General features: G+C 41.8%; 1 protein-coding gene across 5 annotated transcripts in view; it reads left to right on the plus strand.

Annotated features, from left to right (window-relative positions):
• Positions 1-12,204, plus strand: part of SNAP47 (synaptosome associated protein 47) — a 31,483-nt gene that overhangs the window by 14,639 nt on the left and 4,640 nt on the right. For all 5 annotated transcript variants that reach the window (XM_074901070.1, XM_074901073.1, XM_074901072.1 and 2 more), the window contains one exon: positions 3,644-3,774. In XM_074901070.1, coding sequence (XP_074757171.1) covers positions 3,644-3,774 — 131 coding nt within the window. The remainder of the gene's footprint in view (positions 1-3,643; positions 3,775-12,204) is intronic.

Consider the following 12,204-nt stretch of genomic DNA (forward strand, 5'->3'; position numbering starts at 1 on the left):
ACATGCCAAGGCCTCTTTAACATTGTGCTCTCAGCTGGTGTTGTCACTAACTCCACACCGCTTTGTGAATGGATTAGCTTAATTTGAGTCTCAGCTACTGGCCTGTGTTTTAACTCAATATCATTCTTTTTCCTGTGGTCACCTATTCTGTATTGTGCCACTCTGTGGGGAAGGGTCATTAGAAAACCATTCTTTTCTCCTGACTGCATGCTTCGGAGTCCTCTGCCACTGATATTTTTCCTTTGTCAGTTTGTAGCTGGAAGCATATTTATATTAAACCTGTTGTTCAGTTAATTGTGGAAAGCTTCAAACAAAATTCCAGTCTGGCAAGTTTATAAATAATATAAGATAAACACGTTAATTTTCATGGCTTAAAAATGTAATTTTGTTACTGGGCAAGCTCAGGTGTTTGTATTTAGTAGATGTTAGGTCTCAGTTCAAGTGAATGCGTAGTTTGATCGTTTTAAAAAAACACAGTAGAGACTGAAACTTTTTTACAACAATAAGTGACATTCCTTACTACTATTACTTCTAAAATTCCAGGGAGGTGTGTGGTTTTTTTTGTTTCTGTAATCCAACCCTGGATTCATTGGGAGAGCTGGTGAATTTTTGTCGTTAGGAATTTATTTCTATGAACACGCCTGAATCCTTTTTTTTTTCCTAACTGTTGATGACAAAAGAACAAACTGATGGATGGATTTATTGCCAGTGTATTAAAAACAAGTAGAAAAATGATGCAATAGAACAATAGATGAACCTATTTCTGTGCACCGAGCTAAAACTGGACTTCAGCAGGGAGGAAAATGTCCTCTTGTTGATGAGTTGTCAAGGGCCATAGCTTGGAAAAGCTTGTTAATTTTTAAGGAAGTAAGTCTTGGGCATCTGGCACTAAAATGTCAGCACAACAACTTAGAGGAAAAACAACCTGCTGGTTTCTTAAGCGCTGAGTTATTCCAGCAAATTGGTGTTCAGTTCCTGATGGTCTTAGGACTGGTTACATAAAATAATTGGTTATACAGCCCTACTGTGCTTAATTTCCCACTGCTCTGCTCTGTTTGCATCTGAGTCAGTGAGTCAAGGATATTGCTCTCCTACCCCCACCTGCATTTTGACTGTTTAATTTGGAAATGTCAGTAAAGAAAACTGGAGGTTATGGAAATCCTGACTTCTCCAGCTCCACCAAAACCCTGTTTGTTCCTTCCCCGGAGTCTGTCACCATCTGTCTTCTGTCGCAAGATGGCAGTCACGGACTGTCTTTGAACCTCTGGGTTTTTTCCATGGCTGTTCACATGGTGGAAATACTGATTTTTAATTTTTTTCATTTTTCTTTTTATTTTTTTTCCCCTAAAAGCAGGGGTGTGTGTGTGGGGAGTCTATATTATGCATGCCTGCCTCTGTGTACACGTAAAATATATGTGTCTATTTTCAGATAGCGAATGTTGATTCAGAGACTTACAGGAGAAATATCCTTGCAGCAGAGATACGTCTGTCTCTGCAAACTGGCTTGTAGCATTCTTTGCCCTCAGTGGTGCAGCTCAGAGACGTGAACTTTTCCACAACTGTCCTCGTCTCATCTGGATCCCGTCTGTTTATATGAGTCCTGCCTTAAAGTTGTTCATATTGCACACTTGTATAAGTAAATACAAAAAACCCACTCATCTTTCCTAAGAGTTTTGGCTTGATTCCACCTAGAAGAGGGATTTGTGAAGAGTTTTAGACACACCAGATTATCTGAAATTATTCTTAGTTGCTTTGCATGTCTTTCCTGACTGTATTTTTTCAGACCAAGCCGCGTGGGGGTTTAAATGCTCAGGACAGAGCAGCGAGGTTTGTTTTGTAACAGAGGTTCTCCCGTGCTGGATCAAGCCAGTACTTTCGTAGCCAATAATGTCTTCAATAATGGCTGATAACAGCTACCCAGGATTAAAAAGCACAAGAAATCCTACAGTGCATCTGCATTATAACAATCTAGGGCAGTGCTGTCTCAATCCTGTAGCCAGAGGCTGGCATTCGCAGTCTTTTATCCCTTTCGAGGCTGCTGAATTTTTCCTGCTTACCCCTGTGACCAAATATTCTCATTATTATGAGTTTCCAGCACTTTGTGATTTGAGATTTGGTAGCTTCTTGTCCTCATGTGATGGCAGCGAGTCTCCCAGTCCAACTGGGGTGTAACACAGATGAAACAAAATTGCTTTTTAAATGTTTTTGCTTTTCTATTACATTCCATCCCCTTTTTTTAAACTAGAAACTTGCTGGGAAATGACAGATCTCCTTCCTCATCCCATTCTTTTTGTGTGCGTCTGTCATATCCACTCCTGTTATTGTCCTCGGCGATATTAATGGAGTGAAATGGATAGATTTATTGTTTTTAATGAAATAATTAGCATATGGTGACGTTCAGCTGATAAGAAACACAAAGAATCTTCTCTGGCTCTTTGCTGCAGTAGGAAGGGCTGTCATTCCATCCCCACTTTGTCCTCTGAGGGACACCATGACAGTAATTTACCATAAGCAGCATTTTTCAGTGCCTGGTTCTTAGGCTCTCTGAATACGCGGAGTATTTGCCCAGGGTAACACTAGTAGAGTGAATGACTTGCTTGTCTTAAATCTTGATGGTGTCCGAGTTCAGTGACTCGGCCTGATAACTGAATAATTCCAGGGATTATGAGTTTGCAGTAATTACTTGAGAGGGATTTAGGATTTGGTACTTCGGGTTTAGCTTTTGTCTGCCTTTTCGTGGGGAAGTAATGCTATCCAAAACGGTCGGGTGTATGCTGTCAGTTGGCCAGCCAGCTGGGCACGAGCTCTTTGGCCTGGCAGTGGGCTCTGGCATCTGAAGTGCTTTCAGTCCTGATGTACATGAGAGCCTCTGTCATTGTCCTGTGCTGGGTCAGACCATGTGCTCACAGGTGGCAGCGGTAGCGTTATCTTCCTCCTTGGTACCTCTTTAAGTGGGAGAGCTTCGGAGATGTTTGAAGCGCCTCTAGGAGCCAAGATGTGTCTCGGGTGTTTAGCACCCATCTGCATTAGAAATAACAACCTTTCCTTGCAGCACGTCTCTGCTACCCTACTGGGTAGTATCAGATACTGCAATAAGAGCTGATGCTTTAAATAAAGGACAGGTGGCATGTTACATGAGGGATTGCGTCCACGCTGCTTAGCTGGGGGTGGCTGTTAGCGTCAGTGTTGCCCTTCTGTCTCAGGGGTTTGCTGACTTGACTCTTGGGCTCTGTCCCTGATCCATCACTTTTAAATTCTTTAATTAAAAAGATTAAAGAGAGAAGAAGCAGCAGGTGGAGAATCCTCGTTTATCTGGTCGGGAGTGTGTTGCTGCTGCTTTGCTTTCTGTTCAGATGAATCCCCACAGCCCAAAATCAACCCATTCTCCAAATGCTGCCTTTAATAAGTAGTCATCTCTCGGCAGCCTGGTCACCTCCGGGTTAGGTGTTGTACAAAATACAGTTTGAATCCTTTCTAGAAGAACATAGCTTAACGAGCCAGCTTGGGTTAGGCTTCTCTGAGTACGCTTGTCCCCTCGCAAACTGCTTTGGAGCAAAGTAGAGGTCAACCAGTTTGATACTAGCACTAGTCCTCCCCATTGGTACAGGAGATGGCAGTCTGACCACGGGAATTTCTCTTGCAGCCACAGGACTCCTGGGAGGAGTGGTACAGCCCTGCTCTCTGTTGGGAGGTGGAGAAGGGATGGACAACGACGAGGTTCAGCTGCAGAAGCAAGAGAAGATCTCCCAGGAAGAAGCACAAGAGCTTAAACAGGTATAAATCGAGATAACTTGGATAAGAGTTGTTTCACTCCCTCTGCTTCCCTAATAACATGCATTTTCATCATCAGAAGCATAGTCATTGTCCTTAACAAAATATTCTTCTACCTAAATGTAGACAGGCATATTAAAAAAATTACTTAATCGAGCCTGTGATTAAAATACAGATACCTTTATATTTCTTTTTAACTATTTTGAACAAATCAGGGATTATCAGCAAAATATATTAAGTGATAGGATTATAACCCAAGGAAAATCCTTAACCATAACCTGGTTTTTCTGAAGAATAAGAGGCTTAACAATTAAATAATTTTCATCTTTTTTGTGTTTTCCTTATGCTACCTTATTCTTTTTAGTAAGGAGTAGCAGTTCTCTTTCAGAACCATCCACAAAGCTGAACAAATTGTTTTATAAATACACAGGGAGAACTTGTAGTTAGAAAATAAGTATACAGGCTAGCAAATTAATAAAGAGGATATAGGTTGAAGACTTTTTTAGAAAAAAAAATAATAATTATTTGAAGTAATCCAGTCTGATATTGTTCCTTTAAATGGCTCTTTAAGGGATTTCTCATAGCTAACATTCAAAACTTTTAGTGAAGAATCCCTCTTTGCTAGTATGTGGTTGATCTGGAAACAGTGAACTAACCTGAAAAGCAGAGGAGTACAGTTTTAGTGCTTTTTTCATTAAAAGAGGTTTACTGGTGATGATCACAGCAACATCACAAGATGTGATTGAGGCATAAACTTTATTTTTTTTTCCCCCTATAGCATCTTACTCTCTTTGACATTCCAACAGTAGCTTGGTGATAGCATCATGTGAAGTCTTTGCTAATTCTATTGCCTCTTAGCCAAGCCTGCAGTTTTCCAGGCCCCTTCTTTTATTTTATAGTTGGGAATTAGAATACAGCAACCTCTGTTAACCTGAGTGCATTTCAGAGTTGCAAGCACTTAGCAGTGACTTGAGGAGCTAAAAATGAAAACTTCTTTCAGGAAAAATCTATTTATTAAAATGAACCAAAAGACAGTTGGATAAGTAAGAGTTTAACCGGTGCAGAAGTTAAATTTCAGAAATTTCTGAAATTGTCTGTGTTGGAAACAGTGTTAGATGGCCAGTGTTATTGGGAAAAAAAAAAAACAAACACCCAAAACGCTTTCAAAATTAACGAGCTCAAAAGACAATGCTGGTGTTTCTTGTTTTGGTGTGGTATAAATAATTTTTAAGCCAGTTAATGATTTGGGGTGAGCTTGTGGGATGGTGTGGGTGGGGAGAGGATCTGAATGCCAAACCGACAGGCCAAGAATTAGTCTGATTTTTTTCCGAATAACTGCTGAGCACCTGTTCCCTGAGAGTCAGGCCTCTTTAATCATCATTCCAGTCATTAATAATTTTAAGGTACATGCTGTAATTGCTATAAAACTCCTGTTAGTTTTCCTTACTAGGAGTCACCACATAAATACACAGTTTTAGACCAAAACTTGCTTCAGTAACCAAAATATAATCAAGAGCTTTCGACTGAAATACCTTATTTGGGCTTTTTGAAAAACAAAATGGACTGTTCACCATTTAATCATTTTCCCCTCTTCTCATCTTTTAAAGAGCTTATCTCCATGATCTACCGTTTTGTCAAAAAATAAGCACTTTCTGAAGCAGCGTTGACCTTTTGGAGGATCTTGAAGGAGAGTATTTCTCAACTGCAGTTGTACAAATATCAGCAATCTATTATTCATGCACGCATACTCTTTGTGCAGCTGTTATGTATTTAGAAGGACTAGTTGTTCCTCCCTTAGATGTGAGCTTTTCAGCACTGTAATTCTGATTTGCAGCCAAAAGCAGAAAAGCTAAATGCGTTATGAAGGGTTGTTGGTCATGGGCTACAACTGAAGACACATTCTGCCACACCTTGCAGAAAAGGCTCTTGAGGAATTGCTTCCCTAGGGCCAGTTCTTGACAGTTGAACACCAGCCTTTGTTGGTGCTTGATATTATCAAAGCAGTTGGCTGTGACTGGAGAAGGAGAGGACAGGGAGTTCAGCACCTTCCATCTTGTGACATGGAAGTGAAGTCTCATCTTGTAGAGACTCGTCTCTCTCCAGCTGCTCCCGGGAGTTGTCCAAGCATTGCTTTTTCTCATTGCTCTAAAGCACAAGGCAGAGTGAAATAGCTCAGGATCTTCAAGTTCTGTTAAGAGAGAATGTGGTGAGGTTTAGAGGGGAAGTGTAAAGATTTGGAAGTGAGGGAAAATATGATTGAAGGGGGGCAGTTCCTCCCAGTAAAGTCAGATTTGAAAGGTATAAAGGTTAGGGATATATTCTGATGGGGTTCAAGGGCAGCAGTGTCGAGGTGAAGATCTTGAAACTACATCTGAGCAGGACATTTAACGCTTCTCTAAGGTGTGTCAAGGCTTTATCAAAGGTTGTATTTGCCACATTCAGTCATTTTATAGCCGAGAAGCAGGTTAAATCCATAAATAGAAAGCAGGGCAGGGAGCCAGGAGCTTTGTCTCATTTTGAGCTTTGTGGCCTTAAAGCAGTCAGTCATGAGCTAAGTTGTAGGGTGCTTTTTGCTGAGGTGTAGCCTGCTGCTTTGTCCTTTTTTTCTCCAAATGTGTCTCATCAATGAGCACTACACATAGTTGCTTAGTTTTAGCCTGCAGCAAGGGCTTGTCTTTCATTGATGCAGTTGCTCCCAGAGAGCTTCTTTGCACTGTTTCAGTTCAGTGTCCACTTTGGAAGTGAGCAGGATGATGGTTAATCACATTTGCAAAGCATTTAGAGAGTAAAGGGAGAAAACAGTTACAAGTGCAAAGCATTAACGTGCATCGAAGACAACAATACTTGTGGCATCATACTTTTATGAATGAATGAAAGGTATCTGAGGTCCCTATGTTAATAACTACAGTGTTTTTCTGAGCAGTTTCCTCTCTTGAGGATTATGATCTTTTATTCTTTGATTATCTGTAATGACAGGACTTGGGCTTTTTTTAAAAAAAAATTTAAAATCGCAAAGCCCAGAAGAGCTCGGCTTTGTCCCCCTCATTACTTGTGATGTGGGTAGGTCCAGCAGAACTTTTGAAGTTGGAGAAGCAAGAGGAATTTGTGATGAACAGACAAATAGTTGTTGCTTTTCCTCTCTCCTCAAAAACAAAGTATTTGCAGCAGTAATAATAGATGTTTTGCAACAGGAATTGTTGAACGATGGTAAATTCCTTCCATTAGAGCTGGAAGCCCTGACAATCTGCAGTTGTGAGTCTGAGTAGCGGACCTCACCAGGACTTCACCGAGGGATGTTTATGTTAAAAAACACAGAGTTTGTGGCAGTGTGAGCTGTGATCCTTAGCTGTGCTACAGAGATGGAGAAAGAAGCCTACGAAGTTCCTGTGGTCTGGCTGAGTCTCTGCCTACAGCCCTGCTGTGGCTGACATAATGGTACCGGGTGTGGAAGGGGATACGGTAATATTAGCTTAAGGGCTGTGGTCGAGGGGGAGAAATTTCACTAAATGTGAATTCATTTTGCCAAACCATTGCCAAAACTTTCCAATTCCTGAAAACATTCCTGCCAAAGAACTGTTGCCCTGATATTTACTGTCTGCAGATTGCATATGCCATAGAGATAGTATTAAAGAACTTTATTCTGTAACATCTGGGAAAAAACAACCCACGTCCTGGTGCATGTCTTTTTGACGTTTGCTTCCTCGATGTCTTCTTCGGTCTAGATGCTTCCATTTCAGTCCTTTGCTACTTTCAGAATCTCTTCAGTGTTTATTTACCCTTTTATCATGCCCTCAACTCAGGAAATCACAACTGTTAGGTCAGAGAAAAAGCTTTTTGTTGAGGAACCATTCATTCCAAGTGCTAAATACCAAATTTGCTCATAGGATGGCCTTGTTCCATGGCCTATAGCAATCAACAGACAACTGATCTTAACAGACACGTGTAATGACCATGCCTGGGATTTATTTTTTGGAAGGCACAATACAGGGAGAGAACTGAGGTCCTCACAACTAACACTTTGTATTTGCTTGTGTGTAACTTAAGTATTTGATGGTACCAAAATAAAAGGTGGTAGTTAAGCCTGTGGAGCTGCTTGAGTATTTTTTTCCAGACAAGGCCAGTGATATGTTAGTGGCAGCTTAAGTGCTTTGTATTTTCTGAGAATGGAAGTAAAATCAGACTTCTGTATCAGTCCAAGAGGAAATAATGGGAGAAATCAGCCACCAAGAATATGATAGTAAACAGTGACCCTTCCATACTGTCCGAATAGCCACTGGCTCAAAAGAGCTGATGCTTTAAAATTTGTCTGCTTTTGTGTGCTTCAGATACAAAGGATCTGCTGTCCTGTTAAACTTGCCTATTCCCATGTTTTCTGTGCTCAGAAGTTTTGTGCTACAGGAGACAGCCCGATTTTCAAGAGCAGGCAGAGGCACTTTTGCAAGTGGCTGGTGTAGAGCTTGGGTATTTGTACACCAGACACAACTTGGGATCAAGCAGAAGGAATGTCTGTGCTTTGCATAGCTGCAGGCAAGTGCTGATAACAGCAATCCCAAACAGGATGCATGTTAAAGCAACGTAAATTCATAGATTTTTGTTATGGCAAGTTGCACTTGTCTCGTGAGACATTTACAAATGCCCTCTAGTAAATTGTGTTGCAGTGGTTTAAGATATTCCCACTCTCTACTCTCTCCCTGCCCATTTCCAGGTGCTACAGGAGAGGATGCGGACAGGTCTCTCAATATTTTCACTGAAAGATCACTCAAGTCCTAGTGGGCTTGAGTTTATGATGGGACTGTGAACTGTAATGTTTTAGGTGTTGTCCTTGCTTCTTGCTCACCTGCAATATGTTCAGCACAGAGATGAAGCACCGTATTAAATAATGATACGTTATCGCTGTCAAAACCTCGGTTTGCACCCTGGTTTGGAGTACTGCCAATGGCAGTTCTTTGTTTCCTCACAACACGTGAATTTGGCTGGGAGTGCTGCATTCAAGAGCCATTTCTGGTTATGTGTGTTCAGCTTCAGCATTCAGACCTCCGTTGCCTAGAGATAATGGAGTGGATCCTGGGGAAGATTTCAGGGAGTTCAGACTACAACTGGCCATGTTTCCTGCAGTGTTGCTTTCTGTATCTTATTTTTACTGCTGGATACTGAACATATTGAGGAGGTAGATCATCTTTCACAAGCTTTAGCTAAGTTATGTTATTATGATGGCATCTCAGGACCCGAACTAAACTGTGGTCTCCATTGTAAGATCTTTAGGATACAATCTTTGTTTGTACAGTGCCTGATACTTAGAGTTTAGCTCTTCAGGTGGTGTGGCAAAATGAGAAAGTAATGGGGCTAAGTACTGAGTAGGTTCATGGGCTTGGAGTCCTCTCCCATCATTCCATTTGTCTCTCTGCTCCAACTGAACTGGTTGCTCGGATCTCACTTGAGCCGAGTCAGGGAGGAACGGGCAACTCTTGAACTTTAAGCAGGTACATAAAATAGAGCAGCTGAATCACGACCTGAACTGTACTGCATTGTCTAGGTCCCCGTAGTCTACAGGAGAATTTGAGGTACAAAGCTTGCATGAACACCTCTCCCCCCAGCAAGGCCCAAGTCTGCTGTAGCTGAACACTTGACACAGGGTGGATTTGGAGAGCAGTGCTTCCTTGTTTTTTACAGCAAGAACTCTGCGTGGGAATATTAGGTAACTTGCCTGGATTTGCACAGAAAATCTGTGGCTGAGCCACAAGGATAAATCAGACTTTCCAAATTATAATCCGGTGGCATAAATCTGAGGTTGTCTCCATGTGAGATTGACCAGTGCCTGAGGAAATGTGCCTTTAAAATGAAATCTTTGATGGGCTCATACCTGCTGTTTGGCTTTGTGTAACAGATAGAGTTTCACGCTGAGTTTTTATGTCTTGGTTTGCTGTCCAAATTACGTGCTGGCACAGAAGGCACTGCTGCTCTGAGCAGCTGACAGAACTGGAGCAGTGATAACTAGACATCTTGCCATCATTTTGCTTTGCAAAAATAGTGACCAGCTTTGGCCAGACTTCAGATTCCAGTAACTCTTTCCAGCAAGCTCTGTGGGCTGTGCTGGAAAAGCGTGTTAACCATTTCAGGTCCCATTGGAGTGAGCAGCAGCACTGAACGGTTGAAGATGCTGACAGAGAAAGGGTTAAGGGACTTATTACCAAACTCTCTTAGGCAAAGCAAATTAACAGATAAAAGTGAGCTGCTTGTCTTTTATTTTTGTGTGTGAGTAACCACACCGTCATTGCCTGCTTCGTTTCAAGGCAGAGCCTAATTGGCAGGTGAACTGAGCAGAGCCCTGTAGCTGGCTGAGTTTCCATTTTACTGCTTTTATATTTTAAAAGCTTTTCTGTTCTCAACAATTGTGCGTCTTTCTGTATTTTCGATGTTAACTGTGCTCTAATGAATGCTATCAAAAGTAATCTGGTTTGAAACTAAAAATAAACTGGTTTTCCTGGTAAACCTGGGCCTTTTTTTGGCACAATTTTGATTTACAAATAAATTGGGTGGCTCTTGGAGAGGTGGGGAAGGAGGAGTGTCCCGGCTTCCTTTCTGCATCCTCTCATGCCAACCCTTGCTTTGCCGCATGGCACTTTTGGAGGCTTGCACCACATGTCACCACGTCGACCTTACGGGCTTGCCTCAATGAATTTCACAAACTGAGATGTGCTGGGTGAGGACGCGGCTCAGGAAAGCTGAACTTATCACACTACTAAGGGTGCTTGGTGATAAACCTCCAAAATCATGTGCCTTGCTTCAGCAAAAGGTGGAGGTGTTGAACAGCCAGAGGGACGATCTTGGAGCACCTGTCAAGCTGAGCCATGATCTAGAAAGTGTTGGCAGTTGCTGCTGCTCTTGTTCTGCTGTGCTGGAAAACAAATTTTAGGATGCTCTTGAATAAAACTTTTTAGTAAACTTGCTGAAAAAATATCAGTGTGAACCATCTTTAAATCATCTGCGAATGATGAAGCACATGCTTTTCACTGCCATCCTTTAGGATATGCTGAAGGAGTGAGGTCTCTTCTCTCTTAAACTTTTAAATATTTATACTCGTTTATTGGAGTGGAGGCTGAAACCCTTGTAATCTTCTCTCAGCTGAACATTGAATCTGGCCCTGCTCTTCCTTGGGCGGAGTGGACCAGAAGACCTGCAGAGGTGTTTTCTAATCTTAATTATACTGTGACTTTCTGAATGGTAGGAGTTATTTCATATAGCACTGACTCTTTTATGTATTTATCTGTACGTCTGTATACAGAAAATATATACAGAAGCAGCTCAAAGGAAGGACTGAGGGAGAGCCACCTCTGAACTCCCCCTTTCCAAGTAGTAGAGTTACTTCTTCAGGAGAGGCAAGACCTTATTTCAGACCTATGTTCTGAATCATAGACATGATAGATCGGATCATGTAATTTTTCTTTTTGGTACGTATCCCACACACGTCTACCACCTCCAGTTTGGGGAATTCAGGCTCGCTTTCCTGTTATAGTGAAAGAACCTGAAGTGTTTCATTTGGAATAGAAACAGAGGGGGTTTTAGCTTGTAGTTTTGGTAAGAACAGAAGAAGGTAGATTAAGCTTGATCCATGGTTTGTTTTGTATTTTTGCTTTGGCAGCCAAATTGCAAAACCAGTTATTCACACAGCCGTATTTCTAGCTGCTAGTGATTTATGGAAAGAGCTGAGAGATATTTTATGAGATAAATCTCACTACTGTGGCTGACGTCCAGCTTTAGTCAAAGCATTTTGTCTGTGTAAAATTCCCCTGCCATTCCAGCTAGATATGATATTCCTCACTGCTTTCCTCAAACCGGTAACTGTCATAGCTGCAAATGATGGGCCTGCTGTGGATTTCAGCCCCACGTGTGGGCAGAGGGGTTGCTGATGTTTCACAGCAGATTTCTGGGGTCTGATTATATATATGTTCTAGAAGGGAAACAAGAAAACAAGAGTTTGCCAGTTGTTACGAAAAAAAGTAAAGTTAAATCTGTATAGAGCACAATTCTTCTTCCCTATTTTACCAATAGCCACAGATTTATTTTGTTAGACAGGCTGCAGTTCTGGTATCTTCAGTAACGTTACCTGGATGCTCATGTGTCACGGCAGTTGGTGGTGTGGGATAGCTCTGGCATAATTTGCTTTCCTGGAGACTATTACTGCAATTGATTGGGTAAACTGCTCTTATTAAGCAGGCAGAGTGGGGAGATCCTCGTGGACCCATCTGTGGATGCCAAAGGCAGCAGATCATGTAGGCCAGCAGTGAGAACAGAGACAACCTCTTTATGGTCTGAAGCAACTGAGAAGCTGGATTTCCAGTCAGGATGATATGGTGCTTCCAAATCTCCCACAGATACGTCCAAGGGAAGGCAGCTGAGGCTTGCTGAAAGCAGGTGCTTTCAGTTCATGCAACC

The sequence above is a fragment of the Athene noctua genome, chromosome 2 (genome assembly GCF_965140245.1).
Source record: "Athene noctua chromosome 2, bAthNoc1.hap1.1, whole genome shotgun sequence".
NCBI lineage: Eukaryota > Metazoa > Chordata > Aves > Strigiformes > Strigidae > Athene > Athene noctua.